Here is a 26,787-nt window from a genome sequence, read left to right as displayed (position 1 = left end):
TTCTCAAATGTTTATTAAATACTGGCAGCATTTTCTACTGAAATGTCCATTCAGTGCAATAGAATGCACCAACCAACTAGCTATGGACATTTATAGTTGGAGAATGTGTAATATGATGTCCCAGAGCAGAAGAGTTAAATGTTGACACTTTGTAATGGTAACTAGTGCCTGATATTAACACTCTATTATGAATAAAGAAGGAACTCTCGGAATGCACAGGAGTTCAGAAGCATATCACAGAAAGCCTTTAATGTTAAAGGCTAGAGGAAAATCCTTGGAAAAGTGCCTATATTCCTGAGTTTCTATATTCACATATGATTATCAGAGGTGATAGTTTGAAGAATACTATTCAAGTATATAGGCTGAAATCTTACAATGACACAATAGTACCTGACTGTGTTTCTGGTTCACTGGGTAACCTTGGATAACTCAATTAACTTTGCTGTGCCTATTTTCTCATCTGTAATAGAAAATCATAAAACTGTCTTCCAGAAGTGTTTAGTGTGGATTAGATGATCCCAGAAGGGAGAGCTAAATATTTAATTCCAATTTACAATGTTAGCACATCCTCATGTATCCAAATTGGAGTCAATTTTATTTACTCATTATCATCTTATAATTATGTATAACAGACATTCTGCATTTTATGTCATTCTCCTTAGGGGTAGGGGGTGTTTTATTTAGCTATAAACCCTTTCCAATTTTCTATAAATGAGGTACTCCATTTACTCATTGAACAAACCCTTATCAAGCACCAATTCTGTGCACACCACTGTATTAGGTGCTAGGGATACAAAGGCAAGCTGTGTGTACTAGATGGCTTCTTACCCTCTATATTATAATTAGTGAAGACTATAAAAATCAGTGTTTATAATAAAATCCTCAAAATTCATATTAAAGGAAAAGTATAAGTGACTGTGGGAACATATAAGAACATCTGTCCTTGTTTGTCATAGGTAAGGGTAGGTTGGCGGAACTGACAGGGAATTAAGTACGATTGAGGTAGGTTAAACTGGAGTGGGGTGGCAATCCAAGTAGGCTTCCCAAAGAAAGCCAATGTTGGAATGATAACTAGGAGTTAGCAGTGGAAAGGATAGGGGAAGGCCTAGGATAAAAGAGCACAGTTTCATGTTTAAGGAACTGAAAGTTCAGTATGTTGGAATGTAGCATCTGAGAGAGGGGCAGCAAAACGAGAGTTTTTTAAGTAAACAGAGATCTAAAGGACCTTGTGGAGGAGTTTGGACTTTACCTTTGGTATATGAGAAATTGGAAAAGGGTTTGAAATAAGAGAACAATATGGTAAATCTGCATTTTAAATAGATACCTGGCTGTAACGTGAAAAATAATTAGAGGCAGGCAAGATTGAAATCAGGGAGACCAATTAAGCAGACATTTGTGAGACTCTCGGCAAGAGATGATGGTGACCTGGATTGGGTGGCAGCAGAGAGCATGAAGAGGAGTGGGTGACTTCTTAATATGTTTTAGAATATAAAGTCCATGGAACTTTGAGATTGGTTGTTAGGAAGTAAAAAGGAAGGAGTTAAGAATGATTCTTGGGTTTCTCGATTCGGCAACTTCACAGATAGTTGTGCTCTTCAGTGATATAGGAGGAAGTTGATCAATTCAGTTTTTGGTATTTTGAAATGTCCAGGTGGTAATGTTAAGGGAGGTTCATTTGAGCCTGGAGCTCAGAAGGTGTTTGATCTGAACATGCAGAATTGGATGCCATCATGTCTGTTGTCCATATCATAAGAATGATACTAAAAGTCATATAGCGAATGTGAATTCCCAGGGGAAGTATTTAGAATGAGGAGAAATGAAATCCTAGGCCAGAACCCTAGGAAACACCAACATTTAAACAACAGGCTAAGGATGAAAATCTTGCAAAGGAATCTAAGACATAAAGGAAATAATTTCAGGAACACATAGTGTTATGAAGTTTAGCAAAAGAATATTTCAAGGGAAAGATCATCAACAGAACTGAATAAATATTTGTTAAATTCTTGGATCCATTTAGCTATGGGGTTTAGGTTTCAAAACAAAAATTTACCTTTCAACGAACTGTAATTTCCTGGCATACCTGTCAATCAACTCTCATGTCTTTCACTTTTCCGGATGTCCACTACTTAGCACAGTGCCTCATCTTAGTGGGTACTCAGTAATTTTTTGTTTACTGAATAAACAAACGAATGCCACCCTACTGGTCTCTTATTTGTATAGCCCCTATTCCTGGGTCTCCTCAAGATCCACCCATTAAAAAACACACCAATCCCTGTCGTGTCCTAGAGTTCATTTTTTGTTTAAATGTTTTGGGGAGAGACATCCAAATTCTGCCATTCCTGTATAGACACAGACACAGACACACACACACACACACACACACACACAGACACGCACGAGTAATTTCACATGAGTGGTAGTAGCAGTGGAAAAGGATAAAACGGCAGAGGGAGTGGAGCCTCAGGGAGGAGAGCGTTTTCAATCTTAAGAGGAATCACAAACAATGGAGACAAACATATTTTACAGTGATTTTTAACAATACAGCTTGTAATTACCAAAATTCTTCATTGGAGCTTAACATTGTCTGCCTTATTTTTGTGTGTGTGTGACATTCATTTGCAGTTGCATTGTGTGCTACTCCTCTTAAAGTATTGTCTTTGACTATAAATGTGTAGTGCAGTATCAGAATTTTATTTGCATATGAGTTTGAGATACATTGAAACAAGCAAATCCCTTTTTCATTCCTCTCAAGATCAGCTGAAACTTTAAAATAGACACACAAGATAATCCATTTTTCCTCAATTTAGTTGAATTACATTCAGTGACTTGACACCTTGCTGGTGATGGCTAATAGCGGTAGGTGTTGCTGCTGTTTAGTGTTTTTATTTTTTTAAATACCAGTCTACCTGGTTCACCTTTCCCCATGTTGCTTTCTGAATCCTAAAATGCAGCACACACCGAGAGTTAGTATCATGCTTAGTTATGAAAGCTTCACAGTGTTACCTATGACAGTCACTGAACAGAGTATCTGCAAAACTCATGTGCCCTTACTCATATGATAACTTACTGGTCATCTCTCTTTTCATTTTATTTGAAATGAGTCATGCGATAACTTCCAGCCATCTCTCTTCATTTTATTTGAAATGAGTTAAAACTAGATGATTATGAACATAATTTTTACTATTCATTTTCCTTTCATACTAAGCCATTGGTAGGTTACTTTGTGTCAAGACAATATATAGATATTGTAAATTAAGGATAATAATAATACTGATTTCATAGGACTCTTGAGAGGATTAGCTACCATAAGAAATGTGAAAACTTTGGTGCCTGACAGGTTGCAATGAATATTAATTCCACACAGTGACTGTTTACACCTACTATGTGTCAGACATGATGCTGCATGCTTAGGGATAAAGCAATAAACAAGTCAGAGGTCTCTGCCCCCATCAGGCTTCTCCTTCCCTCTTCTGCCACCTTCTACCCTTGCCCTTTCTCTTACCTTCCCCCCTGCCATGGTCAACTCTGAAATTTAAATTCATATTTTCATCAGATTATGCTGAAGAAAGTAGTATTATGTCTTTGGCCAGCTGCTAAATATAATGAAAAATCGAAAAAAAAGTCATGTTGTGGCAATAATTAATTGATTATTGGGCTACATATGAATATCATTCTCATTATTTTAGGAGGAGAAAGGAAGGATTTTAGTTGTAGGACCTGTAATCTAAATGTTGTCACAAGTATTTTTGAACACATTATTTGGTATTATTAGAAATTTTATTAGAAATGAACTGAATCCTTTTCAATCTTGTTAATTTCTAACAGTGGGTTTACAGATTTTGTATATATACATGTATATGAATATTTCATATACTATATAATAGATTTTAATTACAGATTTATATATAATATTGTATTATATAAATCTATAATAAAATATATAAAAATATGTACAATCTTGAATATATATATTTAAGTGACTGATTTTTCTGAGACATTCCAGAAGCTCTGCCTGAAGGATATTAAATATCATTAGTGCCATGCTGTTTTTCAGATGACCCATAATCATTTTTAACTTCTCTATCAGTTGGCTTTGAAAAATAGTCTGGAATCTCCCAGTTGAAGGGTTCGATTTTCTTTTTAGTACTGTTTTAGGGGTGGAGGGACAGGTGTTAGATTTTGTTTTTGTCACCTCAGTAGTGCTTAGGCAAAAACATTTGAAATGAGCAGTAAGGGGAAAATAATCTCTTCCCCAGCCATTATTTATTTCAGCTACTTATGGAGTAGCCTATGGCAACACAGTCTTTCGAGGAAAAAAATAGAATATACCTTCTTGGTTCTTTTGGAACAAGTGTAATAAATATTAATATTAGGGTGTTATAATATAAAGAATGCCAGTGTAGAGTTGTCAGGCACAACTGTTGGAGATAAACCGGGCAGGAAAAGCCACCAAAGAATGCGACTGTCATTAGCAAATAAATTACCCTCCTGGAAGCTGGCAAGATAGTACATGAACCTCTCAATACCCAGTAGATGGCTAATCCTCCTGGTAAGGAAACCATGTGAGAAACTGGGCTATTGATCGACCAGGTGGATAATTTCTGTGGTTTTGCTGTCAGTCTTTTCTGCCGAACTGTAGAATGCCCATAACCAGTACTTTTAGAGATTGCAGGTAGAAATGCAGGGTGGGGCAGCCGCGAGTCCGTTTTAGAGTTCCCTCAGAATTGCTTTAGAAGGATGAGGGTGACAGGGAATGCTCTGCTCTCTCACTGGATCTCAGAAAGAACTGAAGTAATTCATTTCCCCAGAAATTCCCATTTTCTTGGGAGATACTAAAGTACATTTTTAGAAATCTCAATTTGAATAAATTGATAAATTAGGATTAACTGTTTAAGGTTTCATTAAACTAGAAAGTAATACAGTCCCTACTCATCCCTAAGATGACTCGTGAGAGTTATAACAGAATTTTTATTATTCTGGAAACCAAAATGTAATGCATACCCACATATTCTTCTCAAGGTGCATTCCTCAAAGCTTAGGCAAATAACTACGTATCTCTATGTCTTCTTCTGAAATGTGATTTAAAAATAATTGTTCTAAGCAATGGCATAAACAAAACAAAATATAGTGTTGTGGGGATGGAAGGTTGGGCCACCCTTTGCCACTTTCAGGCAGAGGTAACTTAACAGCTCATTAAAATCTCTATTTTCTCAAAAGGTGAACAGGCTTACCAACCTTAAATTTGGTACAAAGTTACACCAGAAAGAACGCATTAGCAGTCTGCCTTGGGGTCAAACGGGTTCTCAGCCAATTAGGTTTACACCCTTCAATTTACTACATCAAGAGACCTCATGAGAGCAGGGACCCACTCTCAGTAAAAAGGATTCCACTGAAATTGTAGTGATCATTAAACCTTGTCACTCTGTTTTACCTGAAATTTGCAACTTAATATTAATCCCAAATTTATGACAGTATAAAACTTGAAAATAGAATACCCTACGAAAGAAGTATTCTTGTGTCTGAATATATCGAAGTTGATTGACTAGGTCATTTTCGTTTGAGAATAAAAGAAATATAAAAACATGCCTGGTTCTGTTTATCCAATGGGATGAAAAGCACAAGACTTCAAGACTCAGCAGTCTGCTTGAATCAAGCTTCTAAAAAAGCTTCTAAAAACACACACATCATTTGGAAACATTGTTAAAATGCAAAATCAAAGCATAGTCTTTGAGCTCAACGGCCCAAATATTTCTCTGTGACAGAAAGTTTATTTAAAAAGTTAGTAGTAAAAAAGGCTGGGCGAGGTGGCTCATGCCTATTATCCCAGCACTTTGAGAGGCCTAGGTGGGTGGATCACCTGAGGTCAGGAGTTTGAGACCAGCCTGACCAACATGGTGAAACCCCGTCTCTACTAAAAAAAAAAAAAAAAATTAGTCAGGCGTGGTAGCCCACACCTGTAATCCCAGCTACTTGGGAGGCTGAGCCAGGAGAATCGCTTGAACCTGAGAGGCAGAGGTTGCGGTGAGCCGAGATCGCGCCATTGCACTCTAGCCTGGCCAACAGAGCAAGACTCCATCAAAACAAAAACAAAAACAAAAAACAGTGACCTGGGTGTGTTTTACAGAATAGGTAAATTCCTCCCACCAGGGGGAAGATGATTTGACTCATCTTCATACACTATCCCCTTTACAGTTGACTTTGTGAAAAGCAACGCTTCCAGAAAACATACCTTGGTTCAACTGTCAAGAGTCTGAGCTCTGGGCTCCATGGGCATTGGGGCTTATGTAGATAGCAGTGTATGTTTTCTTGTGTTTTTTTTGTTGTTTTCAAATCTCAACACATTATGATGTTTCGGTCTTAAGTTTATCTGGGAGTTTTTGCCAGTCTCGAGTCAGTGGGCACCCTGTAATTTGGGGCAATCTCATTTGTGTTGCAGAACATAAGCAATCACTTCAAGATCATTCCCCTTAATATTTTACAGTACATTGCTTATACCTCTCACAGCACATCCCTAGACGGACCTCAAACTTTGGGCAAATATCTATGTTAATCCATTTTATCGTCTATCTCTGGATAACAATGAGAATTGTGAAAAGCAATATTCTGAGTAATGACTATAGCGTGCAACAGATTTGGAAATAAATGCTCAGCAATAATACCTTTCTGGTTGAAACACATTTTCATTGACTCATGAAACAAATCTCTGAGATCCTAAGTACTAATAATACATGATTAAAAGAAACTGTAGTTCTCACTTCTAAGGCCATCTCCCCACCCAATCTCTAGCTGATTTTCCAGAATATACAGAAACACTGCAGAGGATTTCCCCAGTCTGGGATCTTAAAAACTCACTTATTTTATGCTTCAGTCTACTAACAAATACTTATTTAGCACTTGCTAACTCCCGTCAGGATTGTGCTAAATCAGCCCAAAGGGTGATGGTCTGTATGTCAAAGGAGAGGGAAAAAGTCACACATGAAACCAAGCAATTCTTTGTGTCATACACTGTGGTAAAACTGCTAAATCTATGTAAATTATTACTCGCAACAATCCTCCAAGGTACGTAACTACTATTGTAATTGTATGGATAATGTCGCTGAGACTCATACTTCCTCAGCCGGTGAGAGAACTAGTACTTGTTTTTGAACTTTCTTGGCTTCTATACTACTATACTTAACTCAAGAGCAATGAAAAACAGAATCTCTTCACCTTTCTTTTTTTTTGTTCTGATTTGTTTAGGATCCTGGCCTCTTTTTCTTTCAATTTCTTCCATTTTTTTTCCTTCTTCGTCAATTTCAGTTTTCAACCAAGTGCAGAATATTCTGGCAAAAAAATTAAAGGCAACATTAGAACGTTTCCATAAATTTTAAATTGTGCAAAAAGTGACGAAACTAAAATGAGCTGCAAAAATGACTAATAAGCATCTCCTCTTATACTTTTTACTTTTATTATAATCAGTTGATTATTTTACTTTTTAAAAATTGATTCTAAAGTGCATTCCTTTTCCAGTGTCTCTGCATTACATGTACTATTCTAGATTTAATTTGTTAGAAGTTTAATGTTTACTTTTAAATGTGTGAAGGCTTATTAGCATGTTAATAAATAATATGTAATGTCTGTTAGTAATATTTCTGTATTTGCCCATAAAGTAAAATAGAAAATAGTACCTACAAGAGATTCCATGCCTTTACTACATTCTGGTTGTAATAGAAATCCCTAGTTCTTATTTCACTGTGAGAAAAGAACCAATACATTGGTCACGACTGAAACAGGGATTGAAGCACAGAGGCCAGATATGATCTCAGTGATGAATCTAACCCCTGCGGTCCAGATCCAAAAAATCTAGGGGACCAGCACAATATAGGTGTCATTTAGCTGCACAATATTACAGCTAATTAAGTTTAGGTCTTTGCTTTCCTCAATCCTTTCTTGTGCTGTTTCTGCAGTGTGCTTCAGCTGCCCTGATGTCGACCCAGAATAAGTAAGGAGTTGCAACTTACTTAGAAAAGACATATGGCAACAATATAATAGCCCCTTTATTATGTAGTGAAATAAATATAAAAATGTATACAAATAATGTTTTTTTATTTGGGCATTAAATTTTATTGATATAATATGTTTTATTACACTGTTACCTAATGCCCGTTAAAAATGAGATTCTGGAAGTCTGTTTTGGCATACTTTAAGGAAGAGGCTCCAGGGCAGTTACCCAGTGCATCCCCTAACCTCTACCATGCAAAACCACAAAGTCACCCCGATGCTAATAAAAAAAAAGAATTTATTGTCTATTTGCTCATAAAACCTCACTGTATGCATATGATATTTCCATTAGTTCCATTTTGCTGGGCTGTTAAGTAGAAAAAATACACACACACACACTCTCACAATTTTTAATTTGTTTTTGAGGTTAGTATAGACTGTTTTGAGTCAGATGGAGCTGGATTACAGACCAGCCTCCCCCACCCCCTACATTTAATCACAACGTGGACTTCAACACACTTAATGTCTTTGAAGTCTATGTTCCTGGCTTTAAATGAGTGAAATTAATGATATCCTCCTACTGGAAGTTTTCATGAACATTAAAAATAAGAACATATGGGCCGGGCACAATGACTCACGCCTGTAATCCCAGCACTTTGGGAGGCTGAGGTGGGCGGATCCCCAGGTCAGGAGCTCAAGACCATCCTGGCCAACATGGTAAAACCTCATCTCTACTAAAACACAAAAAATTAGCCGGGCGTGGTGATGCGCATCTGTAGTCCCAGCTACTCAGGAGGCTGAGGCAGGGGAATCGCTTGAACCCAGGAGGCGGAGGTTGCAGTGAGCCAAGATGGTGCCACTGCATTCCAGCCTGGGCAACAGAGCAAGACTTCATCTCAAATAAATAAATAAAAAGAACATATGTTAAAAGTACCCAATGCAGTTTTGGCAATTAAACTTACAATAAATAGTTTTGATTTTTATGGTACTAGTAATATAAAGGGATGTTTTCGTTAATAGCCATAACACATACCAGTGTCCCTTTTGTTCTTAAAATTAAGGAAACCCATTCCTATCCCAGGATCTCTGCATCTGCCTCTCTCGGTAATACTTTTCCTTTAGCTCTTTCAGTGGCTGGCTCATTTCCTTCTTTTAGGTTTCAGCTCAAATGTTACCTCTTCATAGGGATGTAAGCTGACCAACCTGTCTAGAGTATTTTTATGTTATGCAATATTATCCTTGCTTTGATTGGTTTCAACCAAATAAACATGTAAAGACCACTTTCAGTTCATGGGCCTATAAAAACAGGTGCCTGCCTGGACTTTGCTTACCCCTGCTTTAGAATGAACTAGTTTAACTGTTAACTGGCATAGGGAGAGTCTAATAAGAATAATTTTTTGAGTTTTTCCTCAAAGAATAAATTTCTGTTGGTAGAATTTGAAATAATTTGGTAAATGGAAAGAAAGTATAATTTTGAGTAATCAGACTTTTCTGAACTCCTACAACCACACTGTATCAGCATTCCGTTATCCACAGGTAAGATTGTGAGTAGCTGTCATTACCGGCGAAAACTGCCCAGGTGAGGCTATTAACAAACTCTCATCCAATTTATTCCTTCATTTCATAGACTTTGGAATTTAAGATCACTTACTTCCAGGGATGATTTTGAAAGCAATACGGTTGAGAACGCTTTGAGCTAAATCACTACTCTTTATTTATAGTCCTGAAAAGTAAAATGTTTTAGATTTAAAGTAATAATGTCCCTAAAATTTGTGACTTTAATTTGGGTAAGGAAGTATTTGGGGGACCATTTTAAAAGTACTGCATCATATCATTTTCTCTAAATGCAGAAATTTAGAAATTTGTTTGAAATTATTATAGTCAAATTAGTGCTGTTTTTATAGCTATTACTATTTATAACATTTTCAATTACTTTAAGATAATAGAGCTTTCCAACTCTTTTTCATAACTCACATCTCTCTCAAACAGCCGAAGCTACTGTTTAAACTTCCACCTTGGGAAGATGCTAGTCAGACTGCAGTGAGAAATCAGAGTGAAGCTCAATTTGAAGAAAAACCAGTTAAGTATTTCATAGGTAGGAATATTTAGGATATTTGGGACTGAACAGTTAACATACATCTGCTTTATTTTAGTGCATATAGGATAAGTCAGCCTTCATGTATGCTTCCCAGAATTGCAGCTAAAAACTTAGTTGTTGGTTTTTTTTTTTCCCTCGTTGTTCTTAGAAAGAAGAGTGTACCAATGATAATCAGAGGGCAGATAATCTGGTTACTTTAAATTGTTTAGCTACATTTCCCTTCTTACCTGCGCGTGTGTGTTGGGAAATGGAGATTAATAATAGTTTTAATCTCAGTCAAACTGAATTAAGAAGCAAGAAAAAGCTACCCCATCTCAGCCATTGTATTAGTTTAAGACTTTCTGCTTCGATGTTGATCATCCTCATCAGCAGCCCCTCTAGTGTAGAATGCTGAGGGGTAACTGAACACAGAAGCACACAGAAAGAATATGAGAGTGACGGGCAAGAAAGAGTCTCCATTACAATGTTCCTTGTGCATTAGTTCCTGTAAATGACTCTGCATGTAAATTATGATGTGGATTACTGGAATTGCCCAAAGGTAAGTCATTAATTCCAAAGGTGGACTATTTACTTGTAGCATTTAATGACTCAGCTGTGTGACATGCATGATAGTCAACAATCCAGTGCTGTAATTTAAAGACTCAGGAGAACACGGCGTGGGAGGAAGGATTCTGTGGTTATATGGGTTTCTCTGTAAACTTTTTCACCTGGAAACCTAGGAGATATGTGCCCTTCGGGGAAACAAAGGAGATGTCAGCCTCAGGGAGTCTCATTAGACCAACTATATTCAGTGGCAGTCAGATACACAACCCTTTGTGTACCTGAAAATGAAAGCATACCCTCTTATTTTCCACAAGTTCTGCATGACACAAGCCTGTTCATAAATTATGCCATAATCATTCTTGCAATATGATTTGCATAGGAGTTCAGGGCATATTCCATTGATATATGACTAACCTCACAACTGGTGTCGTGTACTTTTTTTTTTTTTTAAATGTAAATCCTTGAAAAATATATGGTGTGCTGGTTTCTGAGTTGTTGGCCTTCTCCTGGTACTCCTCAATTCCTCTTTCTCCATCTCTTTGTGGGGACAGTCAGCATCTGAAATTGCACTGGTTGTCCTTTGCATTGCCCCTAGCCACCATCATAGTCTTTATTTTATCTGCAAATAATCTTTAGTTGTTCTCCAGTCCAGATGTCACTCACCTTGTTACCTGTTACGAGCAGTTTCACTGGAGAATTTGACAGTCCCTAGAGAAAGATAATTCTGTCTCTTGCCCTTCATTTTGTCTGTAGTGATATTCTGTAGCACACACCTATGTACCACATTACGTTGTGCTTTAAAGGAAGAATCTTGAAATGATTATTTTAAAGGAAAATAAGGAAAAGAAAGCTCATAGCTTTGCTTCGTGATTTGAAATTTAAAGGGTAGTCTCAGAATTTTTGGTGTCAGTTTCATATAGCTACCTAGAAGTATGTATAGGGATTTTAAATAAAACCCTACCTTGCCTCTCAGGCTGCATTTTCCAGTCTGAAGTCTGTCCCAACAAACCAATAGACCCCCATTTCTGTATCTTTCTCTTCATCTTCTTTGTTTTCCCCACTTGTATTCTTCACCCCACAAACCCGTACACATACCCCACTTCAATATAAATACAACCGCAGCCTTTCCTGAACAATGTCAAAACTGAAGTATAATGGTCAATAATCTCCTCATAATAAAACCACAAACTAAAACACCCACCAGAGAACACAGCAGAAGAAACCTACAGAAGAACAACTGGCTGCCCTCAGGTCTCTGTTAAGGCAATGGTAGTAAATGACAGAACATATTGGAAATGTGGATCAACCACCTTGAGTCTGTTTTTAAATCCTGTGATTGTTTCTGCTTCTGGTTCTATCAGAGATTTGCCACACCCAGGTTGAAAATCAGGCAACAAGGACCATTACTGGGCTTCCCTGTAGGCTAGAACATGACATATCACTTTAAATTGGCTTTTCTTCCTAAGTCAAAATGTTGGTTTTTTTTTTTTTTCCTTGACAACTTTTCAGACAAAATCTTTAAGCCTCGCTGTTTTTTTTTTCTTCAATATGTGTGTTGTGTTATTTTAGACGCTGAAGTAGGTTGTTTGAAAAGGCACATAAGCAGCCAGTGAAATGAATGAACAGAAATTGACTACAGGTATCTAATGATGGTTACAGTGAACACAGGATGATTGGGAAACCAGTGCAAGCTGCTCCAATGCCACCCATCCTGGAGTATTTGATGTATAGACTAACTTCTTTCACTGACTTTTAATAGCATACAATTTTATATATAAATCACAGATGCATTTGGTATATTCAAAGCCAACTTACGCTACATTTTAAAGCTTTTTTTGATGTTGCTACACTGAGATAGTGATTTTTATCTTGATTTTGTTTGAATTTTTTTTAAATCACTGTAAGAAATGCTGACTTTTTGTGTGTGATGATTAATCAAAGCCTTTCCCTTTTCATTATCTTAAAGTTTGGCAAAGAATACTATTTTAAATGTATTCAAATAATTTCAAATAAAATGACTTCTAGCTCTTTTAATTATTTAAAATGACTGACAAATTTTTAAAACGTAATGGATTGTCATGGGGAAATGCTGAGGAGAAAAAATATATATATTTGTATTTCATTCTATAGGGTTTATTTAGGAAGTAGCAGGTAAACTGTGAGTGTGGATTAAACAGAGTTGACATTGGAAGGAAGAACGCCATGCAGTGGTCTCTTTGGGTGAAGTTGAGTGGATTTTTCTTCCAGAAGACAGGCTTTGTATTTTACAATAGTGATGGTAGGGAGTCCTCAATGTGGGTTTTTCTTTTTGAAAAGTATATGTCCATCATGGTCCCTAAGTCCCAGAGAAGTTGCCAGAATTATTCTATACTCTTCAAGCTTCTAAGATGTGGAAAAGATAGAAGACTCTTCTTACGTTTTTATGCCAGTGTTATGCTTTTTCATATGCTAATGATATATTTAAAGCATTCTTGGAAAATGCTGCATTATTATGATAAAATAAAGTCACTACACTTTTCAACTGTACTCACCAGAGGCAGAAGAATTATTATTATTTAGACCTATAAGTTTCTAATTCATCTCTGAGAGGTGATGGATGAATCGATGTGGCTGATTAGCTCAGCTGAATCAAATAAACTTTTAATGATTAGATATTCTGATAACAAATGATCCATTTAATGCTCATTTCCTAACAGCCTACAAGTATTTGCTCATCTCCAGTGATACTAATGAATTTGCCTTGGTCCATTCCTAAATTCTAAAGTACACTTCATTGTGGTAGCAAATGAGTATATACAGCTTAAGGCTAGTTACAAACTGTATCCACCCAATGGGTTCACCTTGCCAGCTGCTTAGATAGAGCCTATTTATCAAGACAGAGGAATTGTGATGGCGAAAGAGTAATTCACGCAGTGCTGGCTCTGCAGGAGACTGGAGTTTTATTACTCAAATCAGTCTCCCCAAGCATTTGGGGACCAGAGTTTTTAAAGATAATTTGGCAAGCAGGCGCTTGCCAAATTACCTTTAAAACCTTGGGAAGTGGGGAGTGCGGATTGGTCAGGTTGGAGATGGAATCATAGGGGGTTAAAGTTAGGTTATCTTAACATCTTCTGTTTTTGGGTGGGATGGCAGAACTGGTTGGGCCAGATTACTGGTGTGGGTAGTGTCAGCTGATCCATCCAGTGCAGGGTCTGCAAACTATCTCAAGCACTGATCTTAGGTTTTGCAATAATGATGTTATCACCAGGAGCAATTTGGGGAGGTTCAGACTCTGGAAGCCAGAGGCTGCATGACCTCTAAATTGTAATTTCCTTTCTCTTTTCTTTTTTTTTTGAGACGGAGTTTCACTCCTTTTGCCCAGGCTGGAGTGCAATGGTGTGATCTCGACTCACTGCAACCTCCACCTCCTGGGTTCAAGCGATTCTTCTGCCTCAGCCTCCCTAGTAGCTGGGATTACAGGTGCCTGCCACCACGCCTGACTAATTTGTGTATTTTTAGTAGGGACAGGGTTTTGCCATGTTAGCCAGGCTCGTCTCAGATTCCTGATCTCAGGTGATCCACCCACCTCAGCCTCCCAAAGTGCTGGAATTACAGGCGTGAGCCACTGCGCCTGCCCTAAATTTCTAATCTTGTAGCTAATTTGTTAGTCCTGCAAAGGCAGACTGGACCCCAGGCAAGAAGCAGGTCTTTTCGGGAAAGGGCGGTTATCAATTTTGTTTCAGAGTCAAACCATGAACTGAATTCCTTCCCAGAGTTAGTTCAGCCTACACCCGGGAATGAACACGGACAGCTTCAGGGTTAGAAAAAAGCAAGATAGAGTCAATTAGGTTTAATTTCTGTCACTGTCATAATTTCCTCAGTTATAATTTTGCAAAGGCAGTTTCAAAACCTCATTAACCTCAAAAGTTAAAATACATCTTTTTATTGTATACATGCTTTAGGCTTCCCCCAAAATAATTTGTATATTGAGGGAAGCCTATATCATATGGCTTCTCCTTACCTGATCTGTCAAACCCAGAACAAATTAAAACATGATGTCTAGCCACATTATTTTTACTTAGAAAGTGTAATATTCACTTATTGGTAAGAACAGCTATTAGCACTGCTCCATTGTAATCCAATATCTATGCAGTGACTACATGTACAGTCATTAAGAGTAAACATTTTAAAAAATATTTATGTCAATTTAGGTGTTTCATAAACTTTCCCTTTCTTAGAACTAAAGAATAATAGAAAAGGGACTATCCAATCACATATAAACAGTAGCAACAAAACAGGCTTTTTCCCAGAAAACTCTTTTCTTCCAAGTATTTGAAGAAAAATTTTCCTTTGTTTTTTGTTTAACCCTTCACTCCCACTTAGAATTTTACATTTTTACTTCTGCCCTATAAGAGCCCTTAGTTATAGTCATAATTGTTTATTTCTTTGTTACTGAGGTTATGTATCTAGACATGTTTCATAAAGAGGAAATAAATACATTTAGTGTAATACAATAATTTATTTTTATGATATTCTTATGTCTTATTTTAGGTGTTTTTATTTGGAGTAAAAAGACTTGGGCTGGGCACAGTGACTCACGCCTGTAATCCCAGCACTTTGGGAGGCTGAGGCAGGCGGATCACGAGGTCAGGAGATCAAGACCATCTTTGCTAACACAGTGAAACCCTGTCTCTACTAAAAATACAAAAAAATTAGCTGGGTGTGGTGGCACGCGCCTTGTAGTCCCAGCTACTCGGGAGCCTGAGACAGGAGAATCACTTAAATCCAAGAGGTGGAGGTTGCAGTGAGCCGAGATGGTGCCACTGCACTCCAGCCTGGGCGACAAGAGTGAGACTCCATCTCAAAAAAAAAAAAAAAAAAAAAAAAAAAAAGGATTTGGAGGCCCATGGGTAGGCTTCAGAGAGTCTGCATTACCCCAAAAAGTATATATAAAATTACATATGTGTGTTGCATATAATGTACATTTTCCTAGGGAGAATGTCAAGTTTTATTAGACTCTCAAAGTCTATTACCACAAAAATAAGAGCCACTGATTTATTAAAACCATCTGAAATAGCATGGAAGTATCTTCATTACTTCCTGAGAGTGGTCTTCCCTTGTCTACTTCTCCTACCTCCTAATGCCCTTTCGTTGTTCTAGCAATGCTTACTTTTGTTTTCAGGATTAAGCCCTGGGAGTGTGTTGAGAGTGGGCTTCAGGGATTGGTGGTTTGGAGGGGTGGGTGGAGTAATGAACCTGCAGGTTGAACTTAAATCTGTTTAAATGAAAATTATGGATTAAAGAAAAAGGGAAAAATTACAAAGGCAGCTCTGGGTAAAATGGGAGAGGTTATGGAGATATAATTTATTTTGTTGTAATTATATGTTCATTCTAGGACATATACTGGCTTTTTCTTTTTTAATCATGAAGCGTATCAAAGCTTTGACAGTATTGGCCCAGGTGTGGTGGTTCATGCCTGTAATCCCAGCATTTGGGGAGGCCGAGGCAGGAGGATTGCTTGAGCCCAGGAGTACAAGACCACCCTGGGTAACATAGTGAGATCCCATCTCTACAAAAAGTAAAAAAAACAAATTAGCTGGGTGTGGTGGTGCACACCTATACTCCCAGTTACTTGGGAGGCTGAGGTGGGAAGATCAATTGAGCATGGAAGGTATAGGCTGCAGTAAGCTCTGATTGTGACACTGCACTCTAGCCTGAATGATAGAGGGAGACCCTGTCTCCAAAAAAAAAAAAAAAAAAAAAAAAAAGAAAAGAAAAGCTACACTGTTGTTGGCTTATTTTCCATTGAGAATAATGATACACAGTAGCATAATTTTTTATATAAAGATATATAACTAACTTTGTTTACCAAGAACAGTGTCAACCATAACCACTTAAGTTTTCAAAATGCATTTCTTAAATTTTAAAATCAAATAAGACGTTCATGAAGACTAGTAATTTCTCTTTATTTACAGCCTACAATTGAGACTGAAAACTATAATTTAGACAAAATCAGTAATTGACTACAATGGCTGGTATCTTATCAGCTATTGTTGATTGGCATATTGAATTACTGAAAGTCAGGTTAATGAACTAAATTTTCTATTTTTCTAATTTCCTCATGTCTTTTGACATACAGTTTTTTTATTAAAAGCTGTCTCAGTACCATTTTGGAATAGAGTAGGTTATAGGCAAACAAACATAACTAAAGTGGATTCAAATATATTTATTTATTGCACTTTGGGAGGCTGAGGCGGGTGGATCACGAGGTCAGGAGATCGAGACCATCCTGGCTAACATGGTGAAACCCCGTCTCTACTAAAAATAAAAAAAATTAGCCGGATGTGGTGGCGGGCACCTGTAGTTCCAGCTACTCGGGAGGCTGAGGCAGGAGAATGGCGTGAACTCGGGAGGCGGAGCTTGCAGTGAGTCGAGATCATGCCACTGCACTCCAGCCTGGGCGACAGAGTGAGACTCTGTCCCAAAAAAACAAAAACAAAAACAAAACAAAACAAATATATATATATAGACCTTCGTATTTCAACAAAATGGAGTTGTCTTGACCATTTGAGTCAATAGTCACATAAACTAGGCACATATTTCCTTTAAAATAAAAAATTAAGTAAAATGAAGGTACTCATACACAACTTACAATGCTATCAGTTTATCTCTGCTAAACACTAAGATATGAATTAGGACAGACAGTTTAAATCTGTTCTGTTTTGACATTATATGAAATCGCCTATTTCAAGTCAGTTCTAGGTATGCTTTTAAAATACGTTAATCTTAACTAATAGCAACCCACAAACCCATGGTATAGGGAAAACTTAAGGCCCAAATAGGGCTGTAAATATTTTCAGTCTTCCAAGATGGTTCATATAAATATGATACTGCCCAAAGGCTGTTTCTCTCGTATAAGGCATCTAATGACGTTCTGTTCAATCTGCAAAGGATATTAAAGTATTGCTGAATGGTTTTTGTCCCAGATGCACAATGAATAAGATGCCTGGCAACAATAGATCAAAGCCCCTTTGAGGCATCATATGCATTTATTATGAAGTGCTCAAATGTGACAATATACAAGTCACCAACAACATAGCAGTTATTTTATGAAAATTATGAGGGTAAGGGTGAGGCCCTCTTAACTATGCCAACAAAATGCAATTAAACAGATTATATTGCTAGAAACAGTCTGCTTTGGGCTAATTTTGCATAATGTATTCATTTAACTCATGCCCACATAGCCAAATGTTTACAGGGTGGAAATGTGCAACTGTTTCCCAGTCTGACTGCTGGAAGTTAGTTTGCAGAAGTCTTTATAAGTGAGCCCTCTATTTCGTGTGATACTGAGAGAATGCCAGTAGGGTCCAAGTTCATTCTGCTTCTAAGTGTCATAGATCTATGTGGGTCCCTGCAGGACCACAAGAGACCTGGGCTGAGTCATTCTGTGCGCCATTTTTCTCTCTTTACTTCTTGTATTAGTCAGGGTTCTCTTAGAGGGACGGAATTAGCAGGATATATATATTAATATACATATATATATAAAGGGTAGTTATTCAGTATTAACTTGCACGATCACAAGGTCCCACAATAGGCTGTCTGCAAGCTGAGGAGCAAGGAGAGCCAGTCCAAGCCCCAAAACTGAAGAACGTGGCGTACAATGTTCAACGGCAGGAAGCATCCAGCACGGGAGAAAGATGTAGGCTGGGAGGCTAGGCCAGTCTCCCCTTTCACATTTCTCTGCCTGCTTTATATTCACTGGCAGCTGATTAGATTGTGCCCAGCAGATTAACGGTGGGTCTGCCTTCCTCAGCCCACTGACTAAAATGCTAATCTCCTTTGGTAACACCCCACAGACACACCCAGGATCAACACCCTGCATCCGTGTATATAGTCAAGTTGACACTCAGTATTTACCTTTACACTTCTTTAGATGATTAATTAATTTTATTTTTAAAAATCCAGATTCCACGTATTTCCTCTAGTTCTTTTATTTTATTTTTATTTTTTTGAGGTGTAGTCTTGCTCTGTTGCCCAGGCTGGAGTGCAGTGGCATGATCTCAGTTCACTGCAACCTCTGATTCCTGGGTTCAAGCGATTCTCCTGTCTCAGCCTCCTGAGTAGGTGGGATTACGGGCACGTGGCACCTCACCTGGCTACTTTTTAATTTTTAGTAGAGACAGGGTTTTGCCAGGTTGGCCAGGCTGGTCTCGAACTCCTGGCCTCATGTGATCTGTCCACCTGAGCCTCCCAAAGTGCTGGGATTACAGGCGTGAGCCATTGCACCTGACCTCCTCCAGTTCTTAAAATAAGAGAAAACAAAGGCAAATGGCCTCGGTCCACCTCAAAAAGGATGGTTTTTCATTTTCTTAGATCTTCACACTCTGCTTTGTCTCAGAGTCAGTCTTTATTTGGTAAAGACTTCCTGTTTATAGATGTCACCTCTGGAAAGACTTGAGAATACAACTATGGAGTTGAGAATACAAACATTTTCTTAATCATTTAGCTTTTGATGCATCGTTATCAATGACCCCTTTTAAAGCCAGTCCTTCTATAAACATTCTAAGATGCTGTAGACAATGAAGGCCTATCTGGGCTCAGGATTGGCTGCATGTGCCATATCTTTCTCATTTATTTTCCTGCCTTGTTTTCAATAATGATTTACTCATTTATTTTAATTGATGAAGATATGTCTGAATTTCACCTTGTTGTGGAGACCACATTTTTCACTGTAAACCTAATTAAGAGCTAGAATATGTGCTTAATTCCTTGTCTGTATCACTACTCTTGTCTAGTTTTGATTCATATAATCAAATCTAACATTTTGCATCTTATAAATAATCTTACCATTACAAAAATGGTAGGTTGTATTCCTTTCATTAACTGTACTAGAATTGTAGCATTTACTCTTAAACTCTATAGTCCTAGCACTAAATGAGATGAAAAAAGATACAGTCATTCTTTGATGACTATTTTTCTGTTCTAGAGATCATTCTGAATAGTTCTCATTTTTTACATTTTAAAAATGAATTATTAATAATAGATGGTAAATAGAATACTTGTAAATTAAGTAAACTTGAAACAATTTTAAACAGCCTTCGTTTTATAATTATATATTATGCTTTCTTTGCAGGACCGTGTAATTGCATTAGAAACGGTAAGTTGGGGCATTTTCTTTCTCCTTTTATCAGAATTACTGCTGTCTCCTGATGTGGATTTCACAGCACACCAAAGGAAACAGTTTCAGAAATCATTTCTAAAACTACATCTAAGATGTCAAAGGGGAAAACAAGCTAAACTGTATATAAAAGGTACGTGGATATAGACTTTAAAATGAAAAAAAATTAAATAAAAATGTGAGCATACTTACGTGGTCACATCTCTCAGTATTTCTGATGTCAAGATGTACTAATTTATGAAAAATATATTAAATATAGTCAATACTTGGTGTTTCTACTGTATTTCACAATCACTAAAAGGATTGGTTGATAAGAAACTGAGATCAGGTTGCTATTTATTCTTTCAAGTCTAAGATTTTAACATTCATTGTTTTTATAAACATTGTTTTCACCAGTGTCACAAAAAGAATAATACAAGCATGCCAGCTTTTTCTGAATAATCTTACTTGTAGGAATGTGCTATTAAGAAATAATTTTTCAAGCTCATAGATGTAAAGACTACATGCATACAATATTCATTGAAAAATTATTTTTGGCCAGGAGCGGTGGCTCACGCCCGTAATCCCAGCACTTTGGGAGGCCGAGGCAGGTGGATCATTTGAGGTCAGGAGTTCGAGACCAGCCTGGCAAACGTGGTAAAACGCCGTCTCTACTAAAAATACAAAAATTGGCCAGGCACGGTGGCTCACGCCTGTAATCCCAGCACTTTGGGAGGCCGAGGCAGGTGGATCACGAGGTCAGGAGATCGAGGCCATCCTGGCTAACATGGTAAAACCCCGTCTCTACTAAAAATTAAAAAAATTAGCCGGGCGTGGTGGTGAGAGCCTGTAATCTCAGCTACTCGGGAGGCTGAAGCGGAGAATTGCTTGAACCCGGGAGGCAGAGGTTGCCGTGAGCCGAGATAATGCCACTGCACTCCAGTGCAACGGTGCAAGACTCTGTCTCAAAAAAAAAAGTAAAGGAAAACCAACTTACTGTCAATAAAATTATGGTTTTGTAGAGTATGGAATTTTCACCCAACATGCCACAGTGGTTATACAAAGGCTTATAATATTAAATGGAAAAATTTCAAGATATAAAATGGTGTGTACTTTAATGATGACATATAGGCATATAAAAAAAGAACAGAAGAGAGTAAGCAAAACTCACAACAGTGATCAGTTACATAAGAATTATAGATTTTAATTTTATTCCTTTCTGTTTTTCAAGTATTTGATGAAATACTATGCAGCCATAAACAGTCAGGTTTTAAAAAAAGTAAATATTGCCGTGCTAATATGTGAAAAAGTGATATATAAAGATATATAAAGAGTGATAAAAATATTAAATGTGCATATTTTACATTTAAAAAGACTAAGAAAATACATAAAATATTAGAAGTATCGTAGTCATAGTGATTTTTTTTTCTTTTTATATTTTTAACAAGCAGGAAAAAAATCTTTAGATAATAAGGTTAATAAAAAATGAAATGTTTATTTGTGAGTATGAAGAGAGGAAGGATGGTTACAGACCACATTTTAGTAATATGCAAGCAAGTGATTTTGATTGACGATGTCCAGACCCTATGAATAAATAACTTCTTCCTGAGATTTCACTGGGCCATTTAGAAAGTACACTATTCTCAGTTTCAGTATGATGACATTGTTGGTGAATAAAATGTTTAGTGTTCTTCCAGATATATTTTACTTACCCTTAGAAAGTGTCTTGCCAACAGAATTTGGCCTGTGAATTAAATGCTTTTTTAAAAAATCTGGACAAAAACGTAATTTTTGAGTTTGAAGACCTGGATTTGGTGTACCAAATGCCGCTTATGCAACGTTTAGCAAATGACTTCTTTGTTGTTTCCTTCATCTGTAAAATGGTTGTGATTAAAATTATTTTATCATTTTGCTCTAAGAATTAAGGGAGAAAATACACGTGAAAATATTTAGGACCAAACAAATGTTATGGTTACCATGATTGCTTGTTACTTCTTATTTAATCATTTGAATTCTACCTATATACTATGCAAAACTGAAAATTATATCAGCAACAATGACTATTTGTATTTGTTAATTGTTTTTATCTAATCTCTTCACTAACAAAGTACAGAGGAATAGAATCATAAATGTCCTAACCTAAAGGTTCCCGTAAGAATAAAGGTAAAAATAAAAAGTCACCATGGGAAAAATAAAATTGATTAAAAGGACTAGATTTTAAACAGCAGTAGTTTTTTGATAGTTTCAATTTGAAATGATTATAAATAAAACCATAAAAATTAAAATGCTCAGTAATAGTGCTAATGATCAAATATTATGAAGTCCTTTGATTTCATATGACATTTTAAGGGACAGATTTTAATGAACTTGGTAGACTCTCCAACTGATAAAGTACTTTATAGTTCATAAAATCAAATATGCTGAAAGCTATCTCAAGATCATTTATTATTCTCTCCCAAGTCAGTGCTTAAAACTTAGAAAAATGTTGTTGGTCCATATTTGGTTGAGTTGTTATTAACAGCACAGAAGGTGTTGCATGTAGAGCATATATCATGGTGCTATCAATCTGCAAATGTTTGAAATTTCACCATTCCATTAGGAGTATTTACAGTAGATTGATTTTAGCAGTGCAGTAGTTATAATACCTGAAAAGAAGATCACCTTTTCATCATAATAAGAAACTTGATTTAGCTTGCCACCAATTATCTATCTGCTTAGGTCACAGTCACATGCCCATTTTTCCCCGTCTTCCTCAACTTTTCCCTCCTTTCTTTAATAGCAGGTAAGCTCCTTGGATTAGAAACCGCATTTTATTTGCAAATGCGTTGCCAGGGTCTGTCAGAAATGTTTGATATATAGTAGACAATCAATAAACATTTGTAGAATGAAAGAATGACTGTCAAACTGCATGTATCTCAACCTCACATAAGACTGTGCTCAGGAATAAATAGCATTAGTCCAATAGTTGTGAGAAATTCCGCAGAAGCACGGCAATGTATTCTTTATTTCCTAGAATTCCTGGTCAGTGCTATATGCTATTTGGTGTTTCACAGAAGCTCTAACCATCTTCACTAAATGTTAATGTAAATTTTCCTGGGATGGAACCACCTTCAGCCAAAATAGAATGGGTTGATTCCCTAAATAAAGCTAAGTGATCACATGGGAAAAAACTTTGATTGACAGCCCCTGCTCATGGGCCAAGGATGGGACTCAGCAGTGGAAATTTATTGGGCTCAATATGAGGCATTGTGCTGACACCAAGGAAGAAAAAAGGAAAGTAAATTGTGATCAGTGCCTTCAAGGAATTTGTACTCTATTTGAGTAAAGAAGACACATTCATTTAAATGAATTAATGATGAAAGATAAAAACCAAAAAGTACAGTCCATGAATGAAAAAGATAATGCATTTTCAGAAGCTATTTTGAAGAAAAGATCATTGTAAAGAGAATTGAGGCATCATTGCATCATTGTGATCTGGGTTCATTGTGAAAATGATAGATTTTGCAGTTTGAGGACATGAAGAGGAGCTTCAATTTATTTCTGAAATATGAAGAATCAGTAGTGAGGTAGAAAGAGCCCCAGAAGCCCTTTCATATTGGAGATGTAATCGAAGTCTAAGGCAGTAATGAACAAAAGGGTTTGTTAAAAGGATTTTTTAAGGTAAAATCATGACTCCCATACACATATAAAATTAACTTGTGACAAATGTGTTTATTTAACTCATTAATTAATGAGGGAATGAACAAGAAGTTACAAATGACTTAAAGGAGTGTTTAAAGAACCACACATATATAGGCACTACAGAGTGCTGAAATGTATTTTAAATAAAGGCAAAATTGGCTTCTTCTACAATGAGGAAGGAAGATCAATGGAACCCTACCAGACAAAATTTATTGTCTGTGAACAAAAATTATTTGCATTTTTGTTATCAGTTGTCTGCAACTCATAAAGTTATAAAAACTGAAAGACAATAAGAGCACAGAGATCCCACAGAATCAGGAAGCCCAGACAGATGTGCTAGGCAAAAACTAGGTCTTCATTGAAGATACCTAGTTAAGTTTTTGTTCCATTTCAAAGCCTTTTCACATTTTTTTCCCCTGTAGGTTCATAGGAGATAATGTATAGAGAGATAGATAACAGTTTGAGAGAGTAAGAGGAGTCATTCTGGCGTTCTGAAATACAAACCAAGCAGTTTAGACTTGATTTTTTTATATCAGGGTTTTATATGTTTTACATCAGGGATCTTTTATATCAGGATCTAAATAGGTCCTTCCCAAATGTTAGTTCATACTGGTCAGTACTAGTTACTGAAACATTCTGTTGGGAAGGATTTTTTTCTGGTTGCTCTTCGGAAAGAGTGTTGTGATCACCTTACATTTTCTGCCATCTGCATTACAAGGTTGGGAGGTAGAAAGTGGGAGCACAGGTATTACGCCAATAGGGTGCCATTGGTGGCTTTTAATGAGGGATCGTGGTGCAGTGGATGGGGTCTATAAATGTAGTGACAATGTGCAGGATGGTGTGGAGTAGTAAGAGACTGCAAGCAGGAAGAGGGAAAGTGCACATTGGAGGGAATCCAACCTTAGAAATGTGCTTGGAAAATTAGGAGTAGGGGCAGTTTGGTGCCAGAAGGCAGAGTGCTTGTAAAGGCAAAGTGCATGCCCTTGTTTAGAGAAGAGAACTAGCAAACTTAGTAAGTGGGAGGTCATGGAAGAAAAGAAAATATACATACTACAGTAAGGGTCCTTTCAAGAAGTGAAAGGGATTGTAGGGCAATTCACTTTGGTGATATAAATTCAGTTTTTCATATCACCCTTTAAATCTGTCTTTATTTTCATTTCCATTAATACCATGATAATGTCGATTCTCATACCTTTGTATTAGTTAAAGTTGGAGAAACACCCAAAATAAGAGTGGGTTGAGTAACATAAAAATTAATTTATCTCATGTGCTAATCCAAACATAAGCTATCCATTGGCAGGTGGTGTCCCCATGGTGTTAGAACTCTATATTCCTTCTGTCTTTTTGTTCCTTCTGTCTTTTGCACCATGATCCTCAATATGTTGTTGCTCTGTCCTCATTATCCAATGCCTATGCCACCTCTTGCCCTTATATTTGCATACTAACTAGAAGAATGCAAGAACGAGAGGGCAGGTAACTCCCCTGTAGCGGAAACTGAAAATAGTGGAAACTGGAAGTTGCACATACCATTTCTGTTCATATCCATGGACCAGAACTTCATGACATAGTCATATGTAGCTCTAAGATTCCAAAAAATAACCATATAGACCATAGGCTTTTAGAAATTACAAAGCAAACTTCTAAACAATTCACAGGTCAAAAAATGTAGTGTAAATTTTAAAATTTGTGGAACTGAATGATTAAAATATTAATATGTTAAAATGTATGAGATATAGCAGTAGTGTTATCTATGATGAAATGTAAAGGCTTAAGTGCTGTGTTAAAAATCAAGGGATAAAAATTAATGAGCTTATCACCCAACATAAGATATTAAAAGGAAATTAAAAGAGTAAAACCTAAAGAAAACAAAAGAAGGGAAAAATAAAGACTGAAAATTAATGAAATGGAAAAAATCGTGCAATAGGGCTAACAAAGTAAAGTCTGTTGTTTGACCAACGAATCATAATAAAAAAGACCATTGTCCATTATGATTGAAAAAAAAGGATATAGCTACAGGTCTTGGAGAATTTAACCACATAGCAAAGTGTTCTGAATAATTTTCTAATTATAAATTAGAAGAAATAAACAAATTCCTAGAAAAATATAATTTTCAAAAACTAAGAAGAAATAGCATGACTAAATTTTAAATAAATAATTTTAATCAACTATTTTTAGTCAATTGAAATTTAATCAGAAAAGGGCTACCAAGCCCAAATAATTTTATACATAAGTTCTACCGAATGTTCTAGGGGCAGATAATTTCAGTTTTATAAAACTCTTCCAGAGACTAGATAAAGAGGGAACATGCCTGTTTTATATCCTGAGTCAGCACAGCGTTTATGCTAAAACCAAGCATAGGAGTAAGTAAGGGAATTTAGACCCTTAGTCATTAACACGAATGCAAAAATATATACCAAAGATTAGCAAAGTTAATTTAGGAATGTTTAAAAAGAATAATTCATCATGAACAAGTTGAGTTTGTTCCAGCAGTTCAGTTCGGTTAAACAAGTTGGTTTAACATTAGAAAATTAATCAATGTAATTTATAGCATAGTGACAGATTAGAGAGAAATACAATTTGAAAAGGCCATCCCCATAAATGAGTAAGAAGCATTGATTCTACCACCACCACCATCATCATCATAAACCTTCTATTAAACTAAGAATAGAGGGAAACTTCCTTAATCTGATAAAGGTCATATGGAAAAAAGTCTATGGGTAAATCCCCTTAGCACTGAAATGCTGACGCCCTCCTCTGTGACCAGGAACAAAGGATGTGCTATTCCACAACTTCCGTTAGACACTGTGCAGAAGGTCCTAGCCAGTGCAGTAAAATTGATATTTGCAAATACTGTTCTTGTTTATATAAAATGCCCAAGGAATTCATAGTTAAATTATGAAAAAATACAGAGTTTAGCAATTTCTTTGATAAAAAACAGGATATTTTACTTCTAACTCCAAGCAACAATTACTGAGAAAATGTAATTAAAACTATACCAATGCAAAAGTAACAAAAAATTCAAAGTACATCAGAGAAAAAACTTTAAAAAGAATTACAAGTGCTTTATAGAGAAGACACTCTAGCCAAGAAACTTCTAAAGAAGAACAAGGTAAGGGGAGTTTTCTTAAACATGTATCAAAACGTATTAAAGCTATGGAAATTAAAATGGTGTTGTCTTGGCAAAGGAATATATAAGTCAGTCAGTGTAATCAAATAGAGAACCCAGAAACGGAAATACGTACATATGAAAACTTGATGTTTGACACAAATGGCATCACATACCAGTGGAGTAAGGATGAACTTTTCCATAGATGGTATTTAAAATATTAAACTGAACCTCTGTCTCATA

The 26,787-nt window shown here is 36.5% G+C and overlaps 1 protein-coding gene across 27 annotated transcripts in view; it reads left to right on the top strand.

The window, feature by feature from the left end:
- CEP128 (centrosomal protein 128) overlaps nucleotides 1-26,787 on the top strand; it is a 484,430-nt gene that overhangs the window by 379,339 nt on the left and 78,304 nt on the right. For 12 of the 27 annotated variants that reach the window (XR_010151253.1, XM_016926513.4, XM_016926509.4 and 9 more), the window contains 2 exons: nucleotides 9,970-10,059; nucleotides 19,734-19,757. Coding sequence is in view for 18 of the 27 variants with exons in the window: in XM_016926513.4 (XP_016782002.3) it covers nucleotides 9,970-10,059; nucleotides 19,734-19,757 (114 nt within the window). In the remaining 9 variants the exon portion in view is untranslated. Of the gene's footprint in view, nucleotides 1-9,969; nucleotides 10,076-19,733; nucleotides 19,912-26,787 lie in introns of all 27 variants that reach the window. The other 15 variants (XR_010151259.1, XR_010151260.1, XM_063793855.1 and 12 more) reach the window with 3 other exon arrangements.

This window comes from Pan troglodytes, chromosome 15 (assembly GCF_028858775.2).
Source record: "Pan troglodytes isolate AG18354 chromosome 15, NHGRI_mPanTro3-v2.0_pri, whole genome shotgun sequence".
NCBI lineage: Eukaryota > Metazoa > Chordata > Mammalia > Primates > Hominidae > Pan > Pan troglodytes.
The sequence above is the reverse complement of the archived record's forward strand: the minus strand, read 5'-3'. Positions and strand labels throughout refer to the sequence as shown.